General features: G+C 33.6%; 1 protein-coding gene across 5 annotated transcripts in view; it reads right to left on the bottom strand.

The window, feature by feature from the left end:
* PHKB (phosphorylase kinase regulatory subunit beta) overlaps positions 1–24223 on the bottom strand; it is a 234724-nt gene that overhangs the window by 145806 nt on the left and 64695 nt on the right. For all 5 annotated transcript variants that reach the window (XM_051979792.1, XM_051979793.1, XM_051979796.1 and 2 more), the window contains 2 exons: positions 21802–21882; positions 2791–2906 (listed from right to left, as the gene is read on the bottom strand). In XM_051979792.1, coding sequence (XP_051835752.1) covers positions 2791–2906; positions 21802–21882 — 197 coding nt within the window. The remainder of the gene's footprint in view (positions 1–2790; positions 2907–21801; positions 21883–24223) is intronic.

The following is a 24223-nucleotide window of genomic DNA, read 5'->3' as shown; positions in this document are numbered from 1 at the left end:
TGATATATTTCTACCATATGTCATCACAATAATTAATAACATGCAATTTTCTCCTCAGGTCCAGGTTCTCCCATAATTCTCAATGTTGTTTGCCTCAGGTACTCTAATTTCACTTCTCCCTAAAGCAAGATGCTATCCATGGAGGAATAAAATGTTTTTTTCAGAGAAAATAGTCTTCCTATGTACCAAACCTCCCCAAATAAAAATCCACCAGAAGATAATAATTTCTCATTATAAGCATATACTTCTTGTTCCATGGAAGGATTTATCAATAGAAAACACCCTCCCCCCAATCATTTCTTCTTCTCCCTTTTGCCATCTCTCATTCTCCTTTGTCTCCTCTTTTTGCTGAAACTAAAGGACTTATATCTTCCCTTTGCTATTCATCCACAGACTTACTTAGGATATACAACACATTCCTCTCTATGATCCATCTCTTAGCTCTTCATATAAGCACCCTGATTCCTATTCTGCAATTTGGCCCCACAAAATATATATCTATAGGTAAGATGTAAGGTTTGGTTCATGATGCTTTAGGTCTGCTACTTTATCTCCACTTCTTTAAATTCCATTTTAATTTGTTGCATTTTTTTTAACCCTATAGTCTGTCTTTCTCTTTCTTAAAAAACAAAACACCATAAAGCCTCTAGAGATGAGGTCATTTATTTTACTACTTATTCTTTCTTCTATAGTTATATATTTTTTAATCTTTCTTCCATTTTGGTTGTTTAAGATGTTTGTAAGTTAAATATTCTAATTATCTTGGGTGGGGATGGGGGTGGGGAGATTGGGATTAATGTCTCAAATGCCTGTCTTTTGTGAAAGTCTATCTTTTTTCCATGGATCATTAAGCTCAGGTTTGATGGGTATATCAGTTTGGGTTCCATTTTGAGATCTTTTGTTTTTCAGAATTTAATTTGTCATTCCCTTATGTGGAATATTATATTCCATTCCTTTTTCCTGAGAAATCTCTTGAACTCCTCACACTATAAATAGCCTCTACCCTATGGTTTCTTCCTTTAATTGGCTGATTCCTTAAAGAACCTCTGTTTTCTGGAGAACATTCAGGCCAATTGTATCTTCATTCCTCTCCAGGCTACAATCTTGACTTTAAGCTTTCTTTACCACATATGGCACAGAAAGATCTTCTAATTTTAACATATTCTCCATTACTTCATCTGCTTGTGCGCTAGGTTTTTTTATCAAATTTTCTTCTTGAAATACTTTTTGATTTTAGCCTTTTCCCTTACATTCTCAGTATATACTTTCTAACTCCTTTCCTTTTGATAGTGAGTATATACACACAGGATTAGACTCAATCTCCTCTCACTTTGAGAGTCTACTAGCTTTGGTCCCTATTTAAATAACTGATCCCAGATGGATTTCATTTATCTTTCTCTAAGGCCAGGTACAGCCATGTATATTAACTCCTTGCCCAATTCCAACCCTGAATCCCATCTTTTTTTTTTTTTTTTTTGCCTGGAAGGGATAAGTGCTTTATGCATGGTAAGAGCAAAGTAAGGTAAATGTTCTAAGCAGATTCCTTATGAACGAGATAAAGTGAGATCTTTCAAGACAGTTGTGAAAATCGAGTAAGGCTTCATCTATTTCAAAGTTTGAGTAGGCCTGAAGGACTTTAAGTATTAATTAAGTCAAGGGCATACTTAAAGTGTCTCCTCCCTGCTATTTTCCTAAGGGCATACTTAAAGTCTAAAGTCTCCTCCCTTTTATCTTAAGGACATACTTAAAGTCTCCTCCCTGCTATCCCCTTCCTGTTATCCTCCTTATTTCAGCCAAATATGGCACCTATGTATTTATTGGTCAAGTTCAATTTCTTGAATAGTTCCCGCATTTAGAATGTAAGGTCTTCAGCCAATAAGGATGAGGGTCAGTGGTGGGAGGGGAATTTGCGTTAGGGATTAAAAGCTTCGATCCTGCCCCCTATAGTGCTTCCTCCCTTCGATTGTCTGCTTGATGGGTGCCACTCCCGTTCTCGAGAACTTATAATAAACTTTGCTTTGCTTCTAGAGATCTATCCAGTTGTTTTATTAATGGTTTCTGACCCACACACTTATAATCTTGGGATTTCTTAACCTGTGAGGCTACCCACTTTCCCTACATATCTATGTATTTAACTCCACCTCTGGTGTATAATTATTCTAAGGATTTTTCTGAGTTACTGAGACCTTGGAAAAAAGTTCTAGTTCTCCATCTTATTGATCATAGGACCCAATAGTCCCTTTCTTTTTTAAACAGATGAGAAAACAGGGTAAGGAATAAAATAATTTGCCCAACATAGTTGTAGGTCAGATCTTGAACCAAATCTTCTGAATCAATACTTTATGACCTTTTCTTCTACTATACTATTCAGTCTCCCCAAAATAATTAGTGTTGAGTTTAATTTAAATAAATTTAATTATAAATGTAAGGGGAATCCTTCATATTTTGTTTTTAGGAAATGACATACTTAGACTTTAAAAGGGTAATTGAGAGACTTTAACAGGAAGTTCAGATGCTGGATCAACTGTGCAGATTGAATTCTATAAGCCAAGATGGGGAGAATTCCCAGTTTTTTTTTTCTGGATCCATTTGAGGACAGTGAATTCAGCTACCACAGCAGTCATTCTGGTACACATGCTTTAATTTTAAGTGAATTTCATATTCATTATGTATATAAAAATGAGTTGGAAAATTACCATAGAAACTATTCTGATGTACTCTTTTGATTTCCTATTCATATTCAAATTTTGTACATTTAAATCAAACAGCACTTAGAACTCTGGAAATTACCTGGAATGTAGCTCTGTGCTGCCATTATTGTATTTGCTTCCTCTTTCCCAGATACCAAAATCAGGTACACGGTAGACTCTTTCTACACAAAATACCAGGTTTTGAATGAATGCTACCTAAGAGGAAAAAGAAAAGAAAAATATAAAGATTAGTTGGCAAGCTTGAAAATATATTTGCTCCGAGTTGCATTTTTAAATATAGGTCTCAGATTCATACTAATCAAAGTCAAGTATATGAACCTAAGATTTGCAAGCCCAAAGGTTTTTCCTTTTTTTAGAGAATCAAGATATTTGTCTTCTTTCAATTTTGTTTCATCTCTTTTATTAAACACAACCTTTCAAAAATCATTAACAGTTGCTCATCAATTAAAATCACTGAATTTTTTCATTATCCTGAAATTCAACAAGATTTGGTAACCTGAACATTAGGGTAGCTGGATATTATTTCCCTAAATTATTTAATCTATTACCTATTCTACATATTTGAGGGGTAGTCAATTTCCTTCTTTGAATCTCCTCTTTGCCCTAGTCTAGTTTAAATGCTTACACATCACTTTTTGTTGTCCTTTACTTTCCATGAGAATCTAATATCTTTCAGGGCTTTAGCATATTTGTGTTATTCTTATAGGTCCAGTGGTATATTCATCTTCTCATAATTTTTCCTTATATTTATTTCTGCATATGTTGCTGGGTTGTTGGGCTTTAAATTTTTTTTACCTTGATTAATTCTCTTTTATCCACTGGTTTCTCTTTGAGTAAATTTCCATTTTTTTCATCATCAGAATTTTTCTTTGAGTCTTTAAAATTTTCTAATCCCTCCTCCATTGACTTACTCTTTAGAACATTAGTATATAAGATTCAGCTTAGATATCTGTTCTCAAAGTCAGAACATACTTCGGAGTATTCTAAGTTATTCTTGTTCTTTTTTACCTAAAATTCTAAGATAAAATAATCACATTCCCCTAAGAAATCATCATCTCCATTCTAATAATCAGTCCTTCCTTTATAATGTGAATAAGTTCTAGAATAGAATTTCTCTTTGTTTAATCTCACATTTTATGAAGGCTAAAATGATCATTGAAGGAAGTAAAGATATTATTCATTGCTTTGCTTTGGGAAGCAGATGTCTAAATAATTGAGGTCCCATCTTCTCTATCATTCCTCTGTACTAGCAATCTGTTTCCAACTTTTCTTCTATTTTTTTTTCTTTCTCTAGAAGTAATGTATAGTATACTCCAATGACATTATAATATGTGTTTCTGGCTTCATTGACTTTTACTGTGATTTTTCTTCATACCATTTTGCTTCCTGGATTTATTTACAAAATATTTCTTTTTAATATACAATGATCTACATCTCCTTTTAATCCATATAGTTGTTCACAAATAAGAGGCTTTTTCTAGCCATAAATTCCATTCCCTCAAGTCTTGATGACACTATGAGGTCAAATTTGTTTTCTTATAATAAGATCTATAATCCACCTTATTATATATCCATACTTTGTTCTTTTGAGTAAGCACATTTAAAGTGAAAGATTTTCTTGATGGCTCTCTGATGTCCCCTCCAATTCTAGAATATATAATTTTATGAAAAATCAGCATGGAAAAAGTTGAAATAATAATGAAAATTAAATAAATTCGGGGGCATAATGCCTTCTAGCTTCCATCTAATCTCTTTTTTCAATACCATATTCTTCATAGTTAACATATTGCTATACTTCCTCCCTCCAGTTCCCAGTCTTTGCCAGTTCAGGTCAAATACACCCGCTTGCAGGAAGAACTAGTGACTGCTTTTTATTTCCAGGAGCAAATATAAAATAATTCTTATTCTCCTCCTCTTCTTCCTCCTTTACTTTTAAAACTCTTTACAACTAGGACTCATCTTATCTTTCCCATATTCTGACATTCCACTCCCCTTTACACACAATTTTCCCTTTTTAAAACTACCCATACCTAGCACAGTGCTTGACATATACTAAGTGCTTAATAAATGCTAGTTTATTAATTCTAAGGGTAGTACCACTATCCTCCTTGTCACTCAGGTTCAAAAACTTAGAGGATCTTTAATTTTTTCCTTTCTCTCATCACTCCTATCTTTAATTAGCTGCCAAACCCACCTGGACTTCCAACACTAGTAGTTCAATCCTACTTCTACATGTCTTATATTTCATTCCCTCCAGTGATAGTATTATCACTAGCCTAATTCCCACAACTGTGTCTTTTAAATGCACAGACCTGACCATATTACTTCTTTGCTCAGAGTCCTAAATGGATCTCTAAAGAATAATATACAAATACATTAGTCCAGCACTTAAAGCTCTTCGAAACCTGATTGTTGCAGCCACCATTCTAGGCTTATTTTATTTTACTTCCATTTATATATAGTATGTCCTAATCAAACATAATTATTAGTTATTATATTTAAAGACCAGGATATCTCCAATCTCTGGGGTTTTAAAAAGACCATTCTTCTTGCCTAGAATTCATTTCTTTTCCAACTCCACTATTAAAATCTCTTCCTTCAGGGTTCAGTTCAAACGCTGTCTCTTCCATCTGCAGATGAAAATATACCCTCCTTATATTTTTAAAAATATTTTTTGATGAGGCAATTGGAGTTAAATGACTAGCCCAGGGTCACAGAGCTGGGAAGTATTACGTGTCTGAGGTTGAATTTGAACTCAGGTCCTCCTAATTTCAGGGCTGGTGCTCCATCCATTAAGCCATCTAGCTACCCTTCTCATACTTATTAAGAACATTTTGCCTAGATCTCTCCTCTACTAATGTCATATATTATAATTGCTTATGTAAATACCATTTCTTTCCTACATTCTTAAGACAAATTTTTTTGAAAAATATTTGTACTTTTAGGGTCTTGCAAACAGTTATGTTTATTAAATATTGATTATATTTTATTGATTTGTAGGATGTGAATATAAGTACCATTATAGATAACAATTAAAGAGTCGTGGCATAAGGAATAGGACAATTGACCTGGAGTCTGGAAAAATTAGGTTCACATTCTGCCTCAGATACATATTAGCTATGTCTTTCATGGCAAGTCATTTATCCTCTTTGGGTTTCAGTTTCTTCTATAAAACAAGGGAACTGAATTAGAAGATCCCTTTCAGTTCTAAATCTATTCTTTTATTCTTATACAATCTTTTCAGTCATGTCCAACCGTTTGTGACCCCATTTAGGCTTTTCTTGACAAAGATACTGAAGTGGTTTGCTGTTTCCTTCTCCAATTCATTTCATAGATGAGGAAACTGAGGCAAACAGGATTAAATGACTTGCCCATAGTCTTACAACTAGTAAGTATGTGAGACCAGATTTGAACTGACATTTTACTCTGGTTTTTCTGACTTTTGGCCTCTATCCACTGTGCCATGCAGCTGCCCTAAATCTTTCCTATGTAATGCTGGAGAAATGGAGCAAGATAGAGATTAGAGAGTATTTAATAATTTATTTAATGGAGAGATATACTGGAACTAAATGGATCCAGGGGCGGAGTCAGGGTGCTGAGAGCAGGAACGGGCCTCTGACAGATTGGAGATAAAGTGACATAATCAGGGGGAGGCACCCCAGAGATGGGGAAAGGCATCTTCATAAGACAGTATCTGACATTTTGATAGCTTGGAATGGGAAGAGGCGTTCTGATATTCTAAAATATAAGATCTTTTATCCTTATCAAATATTCTGATAAAGAGGGAGGGGAGGTTTTACAGGACAAGGCCTTGAGAAGCAGAGAAACTGAGTCAGGACTGGGTCAGGATAATTATGGAAACTGAGAACGGTGAGGTAACATTCCACATTCTCTTCTGAATATTCAAATCATTGAATTACCTTTCTCTAAGTCTTAGCACCAGAATTTTTGACCAACACTATGTAAAGCAAATAAACCAAAATAAAACTAGAAAAATGCAAGGACTTATAGCAAGGACCAGTCTCTCCCTGATAACTGCAGAGTTATTAGCATTAAACAGCATTTCTCATTTAGGGAGGCACACAGGCCTCCTTGTTCAGGTCCTCTGCAGTTGGGGAGCATCTCAGCCAGAGAATCCAGTTTGAGATGGGCAGTTCACTGTGAATTAGGTCCGGGATCATTTGTGCATTTAACAGCCTCTGCTGAGTAGCAGTGTTCAAGACAGTCCTGCTGTCCTAAAAGGGCACCCCAAGTGTGTCAGGGACTCCAAAACAGGGAAAAAGTGGGGCCTGGAGTAGCTCCACCTATCCCCTCTCTGTAGAACAGGAGTTGCTATTTAGGAAACAGATTTCTGAGCAAATTAAGCAGTTAGACCAAGGCAGGCAACCCCAAACTATTAGAGGCCTGATATCAAAACGCTGAAATACTAATTAAAGACTTGGGGTTACAGGAATGGAGAAACAGATCAGAGAGACTGCTAGTCCCAGGACAAGTGTCTGATTTCTGGTTGTTTCTAAAGAATAATCCCCCAAACTGAGTCTGCCAGGGCAATTCCAGCAGAATAAGGGATTTCAAAGTTAAAACATAATCAGCAAACCATAGTCCAGTAAATTTTAAGCAAGGAGTTAAATAATTTCCAATTCAATCTGAACTAATGAAATAGGGGGCAGGGCAGAAGTGCCTAAAGAAAATACATCAGTTTTTCCCAATTTCCTGACCAGCTTCAGTCAGTTTCCTTCCTCCTTTTTTTTACATGGAAAATAAATTATCAGATGACTATTCCACATAACGGACTAGTACAGTAAATTTCCTAAGAATCTTTCAAACATACAGCAGTAGTTAAACAGTTTTAACAAATCTTAAACACAGTAATACAGTTAAAATTTTAACAATAATTCAACTACTTCCCCACTCCCCAATATTAGTCCATATTACATCAGGAGTCCCACTTCCTGCTGGGGAGACCTGTCCAGAGAGGGGAAGGATGGGCGTGGCCATGCTGCCTGCTACCAAAGCTTCAGATGGGCCAATCCATGTTTCAGAAGCAAGTTAATACCTGTAATTGACCAAAATCTAGAACAAAAATGCAAATCTAACGAATAAAGGTTAGAACAGACTGATATAAAACGTGAAGAGGCCAGTATGAATTGGCTAACAGCTTCCTAATAGATAAAATAGCAGTTAGGCTTTTGTCCTCTTATTATTTAGAAACCTTTAAAAACCTGAATATCCATAGACACAAATATTCAGTAACAGATAGATGGACAGGATAAATACCCATTTGCCAAGTATTTAGGATATAATGATTGCATATAACCACATATAACATATAACCAGACTGGAAATAGCAAGATATGACATAATTGAATTGCATTAGCAGTTTATATTGACCATTGCTCTGATCTTAGGAATTAGTTACAGGAGGAAAAAATGCAGGTTCATAACCATAACATAAGCAGTTAAAATTTAACTTTCAGCGAAACAGGATAAAATAGCTTTAATTCATTTTAACTTTAGATAATTGTCCCACTAACTGTCAGAGGGTAGAGCTTTAAAACTCCCAAATAGCATTAATTATAAGCCCAAAGAATTTTATTTCTAATAACAAATTCTATTAACCAAGTTTCAGACATATCCTAAACAAATATTTACCATAACCATATATTTATGACAGTAAGAATTTGTCTCAATAAGTTTACTTCTTTCATATCTAAGCAGATCTTCCCATAAGTGAATCAGTTTGCCTTTAAAAACACCCAATACATAGGCAAATATTCCAAATTACATATTGTCCATAACAGAAACATTTTCTTTTTTAAAAAATTTTTTTAATATTTTTTTTAAATTTTATTTAATAATAACTTTATATTGACAGAATCCATGCCAGGGTAACAGAAACATTTTCAAAAGGACAAAAAAAAAATATTATTTTCAGAGGCTCTTTAAATGACCTCAGGATGACCTAATACAATCAATTAAAACTTAGAATATCCTATACAGAACATCCTAATATCACATAAAAGAATCTAAGAGGTTCTTAAAAATATTAAACTTTTAGAAATACCATAACCTCATATTGATAACAGTAATAAATTTGTTTCTGTAAGTTCACAAGTTAGCTTTCACATTTAACAGAAACATTTTCAAAAGGGCAAGGAAAAACTATGGGCATAACCTCATGATACAATCAATTAAATTTATACAGAATACCCAATTCTACAGAAAAGAATCTGATTCTTTAAAATATCCTTTAGAAACAGCCTTACCAAATTATAGATCAGTTAACTTAAAATTGGGCCTATCTCTTGAAATCTTTTGCCAAAGCCAAGCCTCTGCAGAAAGAGGCTGGAACACACTTAGGTTGGAGGGAATTCCACGTGGCTGTCTTCCTCCCACTCCACCTCCAAAGAAACAGGAGGGAGGGAAGGGGAGCTAATCTGCCCAGCAGGCTTAACTAGGCTAGCAGAGAGCAGTGGGGGTGAGTTTAATCTTCACCTTTGAAGACAAAAGATCCCTACCCCACCCAAACTTTACTGGGTTGGGGGTAGGAGAGGATTTCACATAGCTGCTCTTGCCAATGGTCTTTTCCTAAGCTTCAACTTTGTGTTGAAGCTTTTAGAAAAGTCAGACCCTAATTGGAGACAAGTGACCCCTTTCAAGTAAGTTAACAGAACTTCATCCCAACAAGTTCTTAAGATCTTACATTCAAAGATAACTAAATCTAGCCTGCATAGGCAACAGTAAAATTATTTCCACAATTTAAAACTTCCCAAAAGAATAGTCAGAACAAATATGGCATGCAAAGGTGACAGTAAAATTATTTTACACATTTTTAAAAATCATTCTAATCAGATGTTTTCTCTTCAGAAGACTTATCTAGGGTAACTCCATTCAAGCCATGCCTAAATTTAAACTACCCCTAACTCCCAAATTTCTTAATTTAGCAGAGCTCCGAACCAACAGGACAGACAACACATAAAACACAGACATTGACTGAACAGTTACAACATAAAACAAACATTTAACACAGACTAGGGGCTATCAGCTCCCACCCAAAATCCAAACAGAGCTTTTTTTTTTTTTTTTTTTTTTTTAGCTAGATGGTATCTTTAAAAAAGACACCTAGATTTATACTCTGGAATGCCCAGAGTTGTACCAACTGGCACACAGAACCAAGTGTGTCTTAAGATACCCGGTTAAGGTCCCCTGCATCCAGAAGACCCTACTCCCAGAATTTATGCCTTTCAACATTTCATAATTCTGGGAATCCAGATGCTAGCATATACAGACAGAACAGAACAGGTCTTAACCAGATAGTACCCAAAAGGTACTCAGATACACTTACTCTCCTTTGGCCGAAATGGGGGTGTCTACCATCAGGCAGTTGTGGCTGGAAACTGCTCTCTTTCCCAGAGGCTCTGGAAAAAAATCCAGGGGGCAGCCTCTCTAAGCCAAGAATTCAAATCCTCAGCCACCCTGAGGACCAAGGAAGAGACCTGAAAGTCTCTTATCTCTAATCCTGTTCATTTTCTAACATCTTGGTGGGAAGCCTCCAAAATGTAATGCTGGACAATCTGAGCAAGAGAGAGATTAGAGAGTATTTAATAATTTATTTAATGGAGAGATATACTGGAACCAAATGGATCCATAGTTTGGTCCCAGGGCTGAATGAGTCTCCAAGAATCCAGGAAACAATCAGTTTCAATGACATAGATACCCGTGGCTCAGACTCAGGGAGTAGACTGAGGCAGGGGCAGAGTCAGGGTGCTGAGAGCAGGAACAGGATTCTGATAGGGTGGGGTGAGCCACTGGAGATGAGATGACATAATGGGGGGAGGCACCCTGGACATAGGGAGAGGCATCTTGATAAGACAGTATCTGACGTTACAATAGCTTGGGATGGGGAGAGGCATCCTGATATTCTAAAACATAAGATCTTTTATCCTTATCAAATATTCTGATAAAGAGGGAGGGGAAGTTTTGAAGGGATAGAGCCTTGAGAAGAAGGGAAACTGAGTCAGGATTGGGTCAGGATAATTATGGAAACTGAAAACTGTGGCTAGTTCTACAAAATGCCAACATTTTATTTAAATCCTAAGATATGTCCCTATTGTAAAATTCCTGCCACTGATATAAATCATAAGCCACACATACCTTCTCATTTCTGTGATTGTTACTCATCATTGTCTTCTGTCATGGAAGATCTGTCTTATGTATTAGAGGTTGTCTTCCAATTTCTATCTTTTTTTTTTTTTTTAACATTTCTAGTGTAACAAGTAAGAAGTCTCTGAATCATGTGTTTGATTCTCTCACCTCCTTTTCTAATCATATGCTATCTTGATGTTATCTTTTAAACTAGTTCTTGGATTAAGATGAAGATTTTTTTTTAAATCCAAGAGACATTTGCAAAGCTATACTTTCCCTGGAAAACTCTTCAAAGAATTTCTCCTGAGATGATAAGATTCTATTATAACTATATCACATAGCTGACAAGGGTAAAAATGTCCAAATCCAGGGAATTTTAACCAAAAATGGTCTCCAGAAGAAAAAAGTATATAAACCTATTAAAACTGTACTGAAATATCCTTAAAAATTTGACAAATCTAGCACATTTCAAACAGATGCAAAAGAATCTGTTTTTCAAATGTCAGTAGACCACAGAAAATATCAAAACTATAAATATTCACCAAACACTTTTTGAAATTTTTAAGCAAGCCAGGTCAAATTTTCACATAGCAAGACTTATATTTGTCCTTTTAAGATTTCCAAAAAGTCAAAACTTCCCCAAAAAAGAAAAGAAAAAAAACAAACCACAGCTATCTGAAGAGTATGCTATTAGTAGAAGAGACATCAAAATGCTAAATTTAGTGTTTCTATCTTATCTGCAATCAATATTGAGCTCACATGACACTTGAGAGGTTGAAGCCAATATAGGACCATATTCAGATTGCTTTGAGATTGCTGAGTAAAAGACTGAGGATTTAAAAATAGGTGACTTGGGTTGTTGATAAACAATCTTTTCTGTCACATCAGGAACTATAAATAGCTATTTATGCCTAAGCATAGTTTAATTAGAGAAGAGAGAAATATGTTATTAATCTACCCACCTAATTCATATTACTCTTAGAGCTTGCTACTCTGCTTTCCATATATACATGTTAGTTTGACGATAATTCTGAAAAGACTTTTATAATTCATAAGCTATCTATGCTATATTTTTGAGGATGCTATAACAAAAGGTTTTGAAATTAGTAAGGTCAATATATTTTAATTCCCTAGTATTCTCACCTTGACAACTACCAATAAATTATATTTTACAAAGAAGTCATTTTGCTGTCTCACTAGAAATTTTTACATATACAAAAGACAATTCTCAAGCAAATATTTTGCATTCCTTACATGTGGACTCCTAACTGATTTTATTCATCAACACTTTTAAGATTTAGTGGTAGAAAATGCTAATGTAACTGCTATATCATAGGGCTATCGAGTTAAATTAGGCAATGAAGAGCTGAAGGTACTTCCAACACCCAAGCTGTCACTGAAACTTTGCAGCAGTATTTCACAATGAAATAGCCACTATACCATCCCAACTTAGAGCAAATTCCTGTAATAGGCACATTTACTGAAAAGAGGTTCAACTTGCATCTAATTGAAAGTTATTTCATCACAGAGAGAAATTATACCCCAAGTATATATCTGATTAATGAACTAGATTCTTAGGGTTATCTGTAAAAATAATATTTAGAAGTGATGTCATTATAATGTTTAATTATTGTATTAAGGTCTCTCTTCCTCCACTTGTTTTAAAGTTGGTGAATTTATATTACTCAAGTATCTTCTTCATTAAACTAGAGAACTAAAATTTTATTTTAGCTTTGCTATTATGGTATGACCACCATAGCTTACAGAATTTCTTAGAATCTTATCTTTCTTGTGTAAGCTTAAAATACTTTCAAATACTTCAGTTGAAACTGTCACAAAGTACTAGAGTGTCCCAAGCCCTGAAAATCAACTTCTTTTCTATGATCCTGCAGCCATCATGCTTTTCTTCTGAGGTCACCTTTCTACTAAGACATGTTGTTCCTGGATATACTATGTGACCTGGAGATCTCTGCCATATATAATGCCCAAGATCATCACAGCATTAGGGCAAAGAATAGTGCTCCCCGCCCAAATTAAAATCTAATTTTCTCTCTCCACTGAATATTGTGGAACCATCCTTTATATGTTAAAGAACCCTTTCTCACACTAGATATCCTCCTTTCAGATTTCCTCCATCCTCTTGCTTGCTGATATGTAACATCCTTTTGAAGTTACTTGATCACTTATATTCTTCTCCAAGACTGCTACTGCTTCTCTCTAACCCCCTGACACAAAAAGAACAATGAATAGGAGTTGGCATATTCAGCTTCCACTCACATTTCATATACTCCTTCTGGTCTCATCATAGCAACTATCTCTTTTCTCCTTTAAAATTCATGTCATCCTGGCCAGATTCTTGTGTTTGTCATCTTTTGACCTCTGAATAGTGATTCCTTCTTTTTCCTCCCTCCCCATCAGTAACAAGTCTTTTTCTCTAATATATTCACTACCACCTTTGAACATCCTAGGTTCTTATTTCCTCAACCTCTTTAATTCTTCTAGTTATGTAATCGACCTCAATCCTATACAGGAATGGTCATTCTTATCACCACCATACTCTAGCCATTATGAAATAAATGTTTTCAGGTGTAAAAATCCTTGATTATGGACTTTTTAAAAAAAATTCAGGAACACTGAAATGCAAGTATCTATCCTAGTTAGACTTTAAAGAATATGACTGGCCATATAAGTCTTTTAATAAAATAAATTCAGTGTAATATTCTGAAAATTTCCAAATAATGAATACTGAATGAAATCAACATTATTTTAGGTTGTGAAATGTTTTCTAAAAATTGCATCATTTTTTATGCAAAGTGTCTTTTGACAGGCATCTACCTACATTCAAAGGCATTATTTTAACACTCTGCAGCCCAGTGCCTCATTGCCCTCCCAAATATTATAAATATAGGTCACAGAAGCAGAAGCAAATTCCTATTAAGATAAGTATATATATTTATCTAATTCACAAAAGCAAAATGGAACCAATATTCCCAAATCAGAAACTCCCCCCAAAAAATATTCAAGAAATTAGATACTCTATTCAAGTGATTCTTTAGTTTTAAGTTTTTTAAGGCCAACACCTCAGAAGGTATTCATAGTTCTATTTCATAGTGTCCCTTGGTTAATTATGTGTATAAGCCATCAAGTTACATAAAAAATTAAAATATCATATTAATAACAGGACATAAGTAAAATTTCAAGGACAATTGTGCATCAGTTCTAGTCTTAGAGGTTCCACCATTGAATTGATAATGTCTCTCAGTACCTTATTTCAGTGTTTATCAATGAATGTCTTCCTTTGCTCTAGCTTAAATAACTTAAATTACATTTTAATCGCAGTCCTTTCTTTATAATACCCCTAATGTTATAAACTATTTAAATATTGCCCAATTTTTTCATGTCATGCTTAAAATGTGGAGACAAAAATTAAAATAATAAAAAATAGGCAATATTTAAAAACATGATATATTGTACCTAAATGTTTATGTTTCTTTGAAAGATTTAACAATTATGTTTAAGGGCAATATTTGAAATATATGATTACTTAGAGTTATATTTTATTACTCAAAAGCTGTAACCAAGAAGGAAAACTTAACATTGCCTATAGGAAATGTGGACGGTACTGCCCTAGTCAGAAGTAGCACCATCAACCAAATAGTATCCTACATAATTTGTAGATATTGTATTTTAGAAGAACTAATTCCGATATGTTAGCCTGGAAAAAAAAATCAAAACTAAGTCAAAATAGGTCAGAAAATAGTAGGTGTTACCTCCACTTCTGATTCACAGTTAATAGTTGTTAGATTAATACTGAAAATTTTCAGCACTAATCATACTACTAGACATTATGAGTCTATTCTCTTTTGCGCTAAAAAAAAAAAAAAGAGAAATTTGTATGATTTTTACATCTTCTTTCTTGCCATAATCTGTTTGAGGCCAGTCAATTATTCTATAGATGTCTTTAGAACTATTTATCAGAAATTGGTTAGTTTATGTATATAAGCTCCCAAATATCTTCGATTAGGATAACTGAAATATGATAAAATATTATTCTATATACAAGGTAAGAAATGATTGATTAAATAACAAACCGTAGAGGATAGTTTATATCAGAGATAATAATTGTAGAAAGATAAGAGAAAATTTTCTCACTTAACATTTACTCTTTGAGGAAGATAAATAATAGCATTTATATAGTGCTTTAAGATTTACAAAGTGTTTTATAAGTATAATCCCATAAACTTATAAAATGTAATCCCATAAACTCATAAAAGTTCTGGGAGTAATTATTATTCTTTTGAGATAAAGAAATTGAGGCAGAAAGAGATTAAATGACATACCTGTGGCCACACAAATAGTATCTGGGGAAGGATTTGAATTTAGATCTTCCTAAAGAGAAGCACTCTAGCCATTGAACCACTTAAATGCTACTGAATCATTTCAGTTTATATATTATTTATAAAAATTATTTATTTTGTATTTGCTTTTGAGGTGAATGAAGAATATTTCACACAATGAAACACAGTTGTGGACTGTTAATGATTCCTTGCATAATAGCAATGAGTAATATGGCAGTTCCTTTTAAATAATCACTTCAAATGGGATTATATACATGATATTTCAAACTGTTCTATGTGAACTGGATAAAATGAATTGTGCCACCAAGCTCAAATATAGTAGGAAGCAGGATAACCTCTCAGTTTCAACACTACAATCAGACTGGTATCTTCATTGTTATTTTTGGAAGTCAATTTTATAAAGACAGAGTAAATTTTCCTATTTATTCTGCCTTTAACATAGAATTCTGAATTGCAATTGACAAGAAGTTAATCTCAGGAGCAAGATAAGTTGACAAACTACTGAAACAACTCAACAAGGTTGATTTATGCCACATTTAGAATTGGCTAAGCTCCTGAAATCAACTATAAAGTAAATAAATAAAATTTATAAAACACAGTTTTTTATGAGCAAGATTAGAAAAAGACAAATTTGTAATTCTTTTTTTTTTTAGTGTAAATTAAGGAAAATGACACCAGAAAATTTACAAATGAAGCACTGCTGAAATAATACCACCAAAGAAATTCATATTTAATAGTATTTTAAAGTTTAGAAAGCCCTTTATTAATATACAGTGTTTGGGTGAGGATTTGAACTAAGATTTTTTTTTTACTCCAAATCCAGCATTCTATTACTTATACTAACCACAAAACCACATACTAAAGTATGCATGCACACACACACACACACACACACACACACACACACACACACACATACTAGGACTCCAAGTGAGAACACAGAGCAAATCTGAAGTATTTGGCAGTTTGTCAGATTAATGGGAATAGTTTGACACTAAAAGATGATAATATTTTCTCAGGATCCTAACAAGAGTGGCTGTATAAAAAAAAGTTTTTCACTGATTCAATAAGAGTGATTTTTGCATAGTAGGAAATTAAATAATAGAAGAATGGTTTTGCTTAGCAGGTGATAAATGGTGCAAACTCTCTTTTAAAGAGACCCAAAATATGAAGATCTACCATACTCTCCAAGTATATAGAGTTCTGTATTTGTGTTCTTCTCTGTCAGATTTCTCTTAATATGTTTGTTCTTGTTCTTGCCTTCTACTGAGAAAATATAAACATTCCAGGGTTTTTTTGTTATTTCATAAATGTTTCATTATTTAAGATTCAAGGGCACCATTGTGATTGATTTTGTGTAAACAAGAAGCATGCTAACAGATCTTCAATCACTGAAGTAGGAAATAGTAGTAGTAGAAGTAGTAACAGTAGTAGTAGTAATGATAGTGGTAGTAATAATAGTAGTAGTCCCTTCCTACCGCACCTCCACTAGGGTTTAACAGAGGACTATAGAAAAAAGTTTAAGCAACAGCTGCACGATCACATTTGTGACTCACAATGTTGCTGGCTTATCATCCAAACCTACTGGAGCAAAGTATAAGTAGGATAAAGAAAGCCAGTTGTAATCTAGGAAGAGAGAGATGGGAGCAAGTTGAAGGTAGGTGCTATGCCTCTTTATTCCTGGGCTACAAGCAAACTATTTAAAAAAGATGTCATTTAAAATTATTCTGTCTGTATTAGTCACTACAACTTTAAAAGAATGTAAAAAAACCTGAGAATTTTATCCTTAAAAAAAAAAAAAAAAAAAAAAGACAGGCACCTAAGTAGTACAGTGGGTTGTGCTGACCGAGAATCAGGAAGATCTGAATTTAAATCATACCATAAGACAATCATGGACACTGGGAAAATCACTTAGTTTCTCTGTGCTTCATTTTCCTCACCTATAAAATGGTAGTACCTAACTCCCAGGATTGTTGTGAGGATAAAACAAAGTAATATTTGTAAGAGGTTTTGCAAATGTTAAAGTATCATGTATATGTTAACTATTGTTAGTTTTAGCTATTAGTATCTTAAATTGAAAAAAAATGGTTTTTTTTTTAAAATGCACAGGTCTCCATTGACAAAACTTGTCTCTAAGCCCTTTACTTTTAAAATAATATACTACAGTTTTAAAAAAATGACTAGATCAACAGACTCTTTAGCTAACTTAGTATAAAGTCTATCCTATAGATATTCTTTTAATTTTTAGCAACTGACTTCATAGATGTAGTCATAAAATATCCATTTGCTAAGTATTTACTATTGTAAATAAAAACAGCATATTTATGTCTAGAGTAATGGCATATAGTATACATGTATTTCCTGATAGACTTGATTAAGCTATCAATTTGCAGCTTATTGTTTATTTGTACTTTTGCAATTTATTGAACTTCCAATGATAATGTTTCTGACTTTTAAAATTTTTTTAAAAATTAAAATCTGACATGGTCAATAAATTTTCTTTTTGAATATTCAATATGTCTGATATTTGATAATTTTCAGAAACCTACAATTTAAAGAAACACTTTATATTATAAACTGAAATGAATTTTCCTTTACCTTCCTAATTTTTCAATTAATATGACCTCAAGGTGCATTAAAAAAAAAAAAACTAAATAATTCCTAAAAATTACTTACTTTTAAAACAGCTATTTTAAAAATATTATGATTTTGTGTGTGTGTGTGTGTGTGTGTGTGTGTGTGTGTTTTGCTGAGGCAACTAGGGTTAAGTGACTTGCCCAAGGTTACACAGCCAGGAAGTGTTAAGTGTCTGAGACAAGATTTGAACTCAGTTCCTCCTGACTTCAGGGCTGGTGCTACATCCATTGTGTTACCTACCTGCCCCAAAATATCATGCTTTGATAAGTAAAGATGAAAATCTATTGCAAAAATCGCAATTAAAAATTCAATTGATATACTGGATTACTAAGACTGAGCCTCTGAGCCTCACTATCATAAAAAAGACATCATTAAAAATGCTGTATCAAGTAGTATTTATGTTACCAAATTTAGAGCATTTGTGTTAAAGGTTTTTCAAAAGCTGAAATATCTCGTTATTTCAGGCTAAATAAGATTGCTTATTTTTTATTTGTTTTTATTATGGTCTTCTAAGACAGAGTTTACTCATACTGAATTGTCAAAAGTCTATTTCTACTTAAATTCTATCCTCGTAGCCACTTTGGTCATCTAAAATCGTTCCTAATAACATTAATTCCCATTTATATGGCATTTTAAGCTTTATTTTAAAGTACTTTCCTGAATAGGCAGATATTGCTAGCATTATTTTCCACCACTAATAATAAAGAAAATTAAGACTCAGAGAGGAAAAGTATTTTGTATGTGTTATTTATTTATAATAGTATTTCAGAGACAACTAGCAAATACCAGAGGTAGCATTAAATATCAGTATTTTTTCTACTATAACATGATTTCTCCAAAAAAAAAAAATAGATTTTTACTATAAAGGACACAGATAAGAAACAAAAGACAAGAAACCACTTTTAATTTTTATTTTGGACACACTCAAATATGTAACATCTTTTGTCTTCAGTTGAATGACAAGTCTCTATAACTTTACATGGAATGGGCAAAAGCTAAGAAGAGTAGTAGTTTTTGTTTTTTAATGCTTTAAGTTTAAAAAAAAAAAGACCTTTGGGTGGGCGTGGGGAAGGTTTGGAAAGCCTCACTTTTTAAAATGTTTTAGAAATGTTCCTTTTGCTCTTTTCTATGATTCTTGAAGCTATGCTGAAGATAGCTAGTACTTTCTATTTCATATGTAATTAAAAAAACAACAGGGTAACTAGGTGGCACAGTAGATAGAGCACCAGCCCTGAAGTCAGGAGGAGCTGAGTTCAAATCTGATCCTCAGACACTTCACACTTCTTGGCTGTGTGACCCTGGGCAAGTCACTTAACCTCAATTGCCACAGGGGGAAAAACCCACCATAATATACAAAAGGAAAAAAGAAACAGCATTAAATGCAAGTTTAGAACTACAGTCAGCCAGAACTTTTGGGGAATCAGGAAAAGGGAATGATAGAAAATCCTTTTTTCTGGACACTTTAATTTCCTTTGCATTAGACAATTCATTTGTGGGAACACTTGTCCTTGCATTTTCAATACAACAAAGCAGTTCATTAACTTTCTCACTTTCCCATGCAAATGACAGCTTCATTAATCAATTAAAGAGCAGGATGTTTTCATTATACAACATATGAGCGTCTTTCCAAAGGAAAAAGAAGGCAAAATAAGTAGACAAATTGCAGAAGTTTGAATCTGCTCTTTTTCACTTTTCAGTTTTTATCATAAATATATAACAGACAATTCACTAACTTGCTAGTCTATTTCTGAACCCGGGTGTGGAAATGACCCTAATTCTAGAAGGTGACATTAGTGTCTAAGCATATAGCTACTCAAGTTTAAAAATGCTCATCACCAGAAGGTAACACATTTCTCCAGTCACAGAAAACATTAAAATTATAATCTGTAGGGATTAGATTGTGTGAGGGAAATTATAATCTGTATCAGTAGAAGCATCCACAATTATAAAAATGGAAACATCTTGAAGCCTTTGAAAAACTACAACAAAAGGAGGAATATATATTAAAAACATTTAATGATATACACAAAATATATGTGAAAGCCCTCAGCAGAGCACAGTTCTAGAAGGATCACTAATGGATCATTGTCCAAGGATCATCAATGTAGCTGACAATCAAAAGGTTCATCACTAAAAAGTTTATCACTAAGTAATATTTTTTAGCCACAGCAATCCATGTAACTATCTTCTAAGATGTGTAGGTTTGCTTCTCCTGAGAATAAGTACTGGTAATAGAGGAGGTAAGATGAGGGAGAGAAGGGTGAGAATCTAAAAATGTATCTGATTTTGTAGTCAGTCACATATTAAATAAATATTTGCTAAATGCACAGGACATAATTTGTATCTAGAGGGGATTGCAAACAATGCAAGAAAAAACCCATTTAAAACTATTTGGACCCTGCTTTCTAATAATCTGATATTCTTAGTGGAAAGTTCATTATTATAATCAATCATGTATTGGGTACTTGGCACTGAATTTAAAAAGTGGACATGATCATACAGATTGAAAGTATTAATACCAGGACTATAAATTTAGGGCTCTTTCCTCTATGCCATGATGCCTTAAACACAAACTGATATAGAAACAGAACATTTCAGGGTATGAAATGATCAAATAAACTATTCCTCTAATTTTATGAATGAAGAGACAGACCCAACAAGACTAAATCACTTGCCCAAGGTCACATCTATAAATGATGGAGCGGAATTTTGAATCCTGTTGTCTGACTCTGAATCTATTATTTTGTTGAGAAAATGTTAATGAATCACAGCTCTAGCTTCCATTATAATAATTTGAAAATAGACAGACAAATGGACAAATAGAAACAGATGGATTAATGTGTATGTACATATACATGCATATAAACACCTTGAAGAGAAAGACCTTGTCCTTTTTCATCTTTGAAACCCCAATATCTAATACATTCCTGTGCACATAATAAGTATTTAATATAAGTCACTGAAATGAATGCAACCAAAGCCTCCACTTATTTGGAGAAGTGAATGTGAAAAACCACCCATTTTAAATTATTTTTCTCTGATTAAAGAGTTCTTCCTTTCTTGTTAAATCAATACTGCCTTTATGGTAGAAGCTAAAAGAATTAATAGATTGCAAACTAAGTTTCAAATATTTAAAAATTGATGAACAAGAATTTTCTTTCCACTTCTTATTTCTTCCTTGCTTTTCCTTTGTTTTCCTTCCTTTTCCTTTTCTATTTGCAGAACTGCTCCATGCATAGATAGGTATTTAATGAATTATATACTTTCAAATATGCTGAATATCAGAAAATAACTCAAGCAATCAATTAGTAAGTAGTTATAGGTGGTCAGCTCTAATAGGATCTTCATTTTACTTAACCCAGAGCACTGTGTGGGGCTTTATATGGGAAAAGGAGCATATGTCTTTGTGAATAGTTAAGTCTATAAGTGGTATAATGAACATTTATGTTAACATAGATATTATTAAAACCTAAAACTAGGGATTTGGTATTTGTCTTTGGGAAAATATCAAACACTCTGCTGATGTTCAAACAGCAAAAAATAAGAACACAATATGATACCAATAAAAATTTTCTTTTAATTTTTAAAGCCCAAGCAATAAAAGCAATGAAGCATGAAGAAGAAAAAGAGAAGGAAAAATCTGCTGGAATTATTACCCTTTTATCCTTATTAAATTTTTTAGAAAATTACACATTTTTATTTCAGAACACAATGAATAGTCTTTACAATAATGAAATCTTATAACCTTTGACATATTCTGCTTATTTTTATTGTTGGAGTCTAAAAATATAAAGACTTTCTTGCTCTGTATTTCCTGATAAATGAACATGTGAAAAAAAGAAAAAAAGAAATAACTCAATTTGATGTTGTAGAAAATAAATCAAATAAAAAACAAATGAGATACATTTAAGAAATGTGTTTTATTCCTGTAAAAATGTAGATAATATTACCTCATCAGTGTTGTAGATAATCTGAAGTCCTGAGGAAATCATTTCCACAAGGTAAAGAAGGTACAGGGATACAGCATTTATCTGAAATAAAATGACAACATGAAAAAAGATCAAGAGGAAACATACAGGATAATGTGTTATGAAAACAAGTGAAAAGTTAAAATCTGAAACTATTTTGTGATAATAGTAGTAAATGAAGGCCCCCTTCTTCCTAAAATATAATTAATCCATTGGGTTAATTCATTGAAAAGCACTGGCTTTCCAGCAGTTACTAAAACCATCTGGTATTGGCTAAGAAATAGACTAGTTGATCAATGGAATAGGTTAGGTTCAAAGGACAAAACAGCCAATAACTTTAATAATACAGTGTTTGACAAACCCAAAGACACCAGTTTCTGGGATACATCTCACTCAAATCTCTCCCTATTCTAATTCATCCTCCATTTAGCCATCAAAGTCATTTTCCTAAAGCTCAGGTCTAACCATTTCTTCTACTCCATAAATTCCATTGGTTTCCTTTCACTTCCAAAATCAAACACAAAATGCTCTGTTTGGCATTCAAAGACCTTTGCCATTTAAATCTACTACCCTATATCAAGTCTTCTGACATCTTATTCCCCCAATTATACTTTTTGTTCTGGTGAAGTGAGCCTCCTGGCTGTTCCACAAACAAGACACTCCATCTTGCAGCTGCCATCTTCTCTGACTGTCCCTTGAGTCTGGAAGGCTCTCCCTCCTCATCTGTGCCCACTGGCTTCTCTGGCTTCCTTTAAGACCCAATTAAAAGCCTATCTTTTAAAGGAAGCGTTTCCCAAATTCTCTTAATTCTAGTATGCCTTTTTAAAACATTTCCTATTTTTCCTGTAATATAACTTGTTTGTACATGTTTGTTTGCTTATCTCCTCCATTAAATTGTGAGACCTTTAAAGGCAGGGGCAGTCTTTTGCCTATTTTTATATCCCTATCACACAGCACAGTGCCTGGCACATTTGTTGTTTAGTCATTTTCAGCTGTGTCTGACTCTCTGTGATCCCATTTGGGGTTTTTTCCGTAGGAATACTGATGTGGTTTGCCATTTCCTTCTCCAGCTCATTTTTACAGATGAAGCACTGAAGAAAATAGAGTAAAGAAACTTGCCCAGGGTCATGTGGGAAGTAAGTGTCTGAGGCTACCTTTGAACTCAAGAAGATAAGTCTTCCTGACTCCAGGCCCAGCACTCTATTTACTGTACCCCTTAGCTGCCCCAGAACAATGCAGGCATCTAATGAATGTTTTTATTACATAACTGTGTAAAATTCAGGAGGTCAGACCATAACCATCAAATATTATACTATGAAAGCAAATAAATGGAAAATTTTTGTTGAATCAGTCCTCTGACCCAGTAATCCAATTAGTGGACCTAGAACCCAATGAAGTTAATGATAGAAACAAATATGTAATATATACAAAACCATTCATGGCAGCACATTTTTTCCTCTTAAAACAATTGCGGTTAAGTGACTTGCCCAGGGTCACAGACTTAGGAAGTGTTGAATGTCTGAGACCAGATTTGAACTCAGAGCCTCCTGACTTTCAGGGCTGGTCCTCTATCCACTGTGCCATCTAGCTGTCCCCATGGTAGCACTCTTTATGGTAGTAAAGAACAAGAAGCAAAAGATTTGCTCATTCTTTAGGAAGTGGCAAAAAAAAAAAAAGTTATGGTGTATAAATAAATTGAAATATTATTGTATTTTAAGAAATGAAAAAAATTATTTAAAGAACTATGATAAGATACAATGAAGTGATACAGAGGAAGAACTATATTGCAACAATGTACAGCAAAAGAACTCTTAAGAGAAAGTTGAACTCTAGTAATTTTAAAAATCCTAAAGCTGTTGGAGGAAATAAAAGCAAAATGTACCTTTTCCCTCACATTTGAAGGGAAAGAATTGTTTGAATTTTTTGAGGCTGCTAAGAAAGAACAGTATACATATTTTGCATAAATTGTTTTTAGTTAACTGTTCTTTGTCACAAAGATTCAACTTAGTGAAGAAAAGAATAGTAAAAGGAAATCACTGTGATGTCAATAAAATGTATTTTTAAAATACAAATAACCTCAATGCAGTCTCCAATGAAATAGAATTTTGCAGATTTTCTAGAAATTGATAAATAACAGTAAGAATTGTTCAAAAGAGAAATAATATTTTTCCCCTGAGGCAATTGGGGCCAAGTAACTTGCCCAGGGTCACACAGCTAGGAAAGAAATAATATCTTAAAAGGAGATATTAAGAATGAAATTAAATCAGAGCTCTCAATAAAGAATTAAAAAGAAAACAAACAGCACTTAAACACAAAGGAGGCCATCTCAAAAGTAGACTGTTAGTGAGAGAATAATAAATACGGAGGACAAAAAAACAGAAGTGGAAGAAAATTAGGCAGAAAA

The sequence above is a fragment of the Antechinus flavipes genome, chromosome 2, assembly GCF_016432865.1.
Source record: "Antechinus flavipes isolate AdamAnt ecotype Samford, QLD, Australia chromosome 2, AdamAnt_v2, whole genome shotgun sequence".
In the NCBI taxonomy this organism is placed as follows: Eukaryota; Metazoa; Chordata; class Mammalia; order Dasyuromorphia; family Dasyuridae; genus Antechinus; species Antechinus flavipes.
The sequence above is the reverse complement of the archived record's forward strand: the minus strand, read 5'-3'. Positions and strand labels throughout refer to the sequence as shown.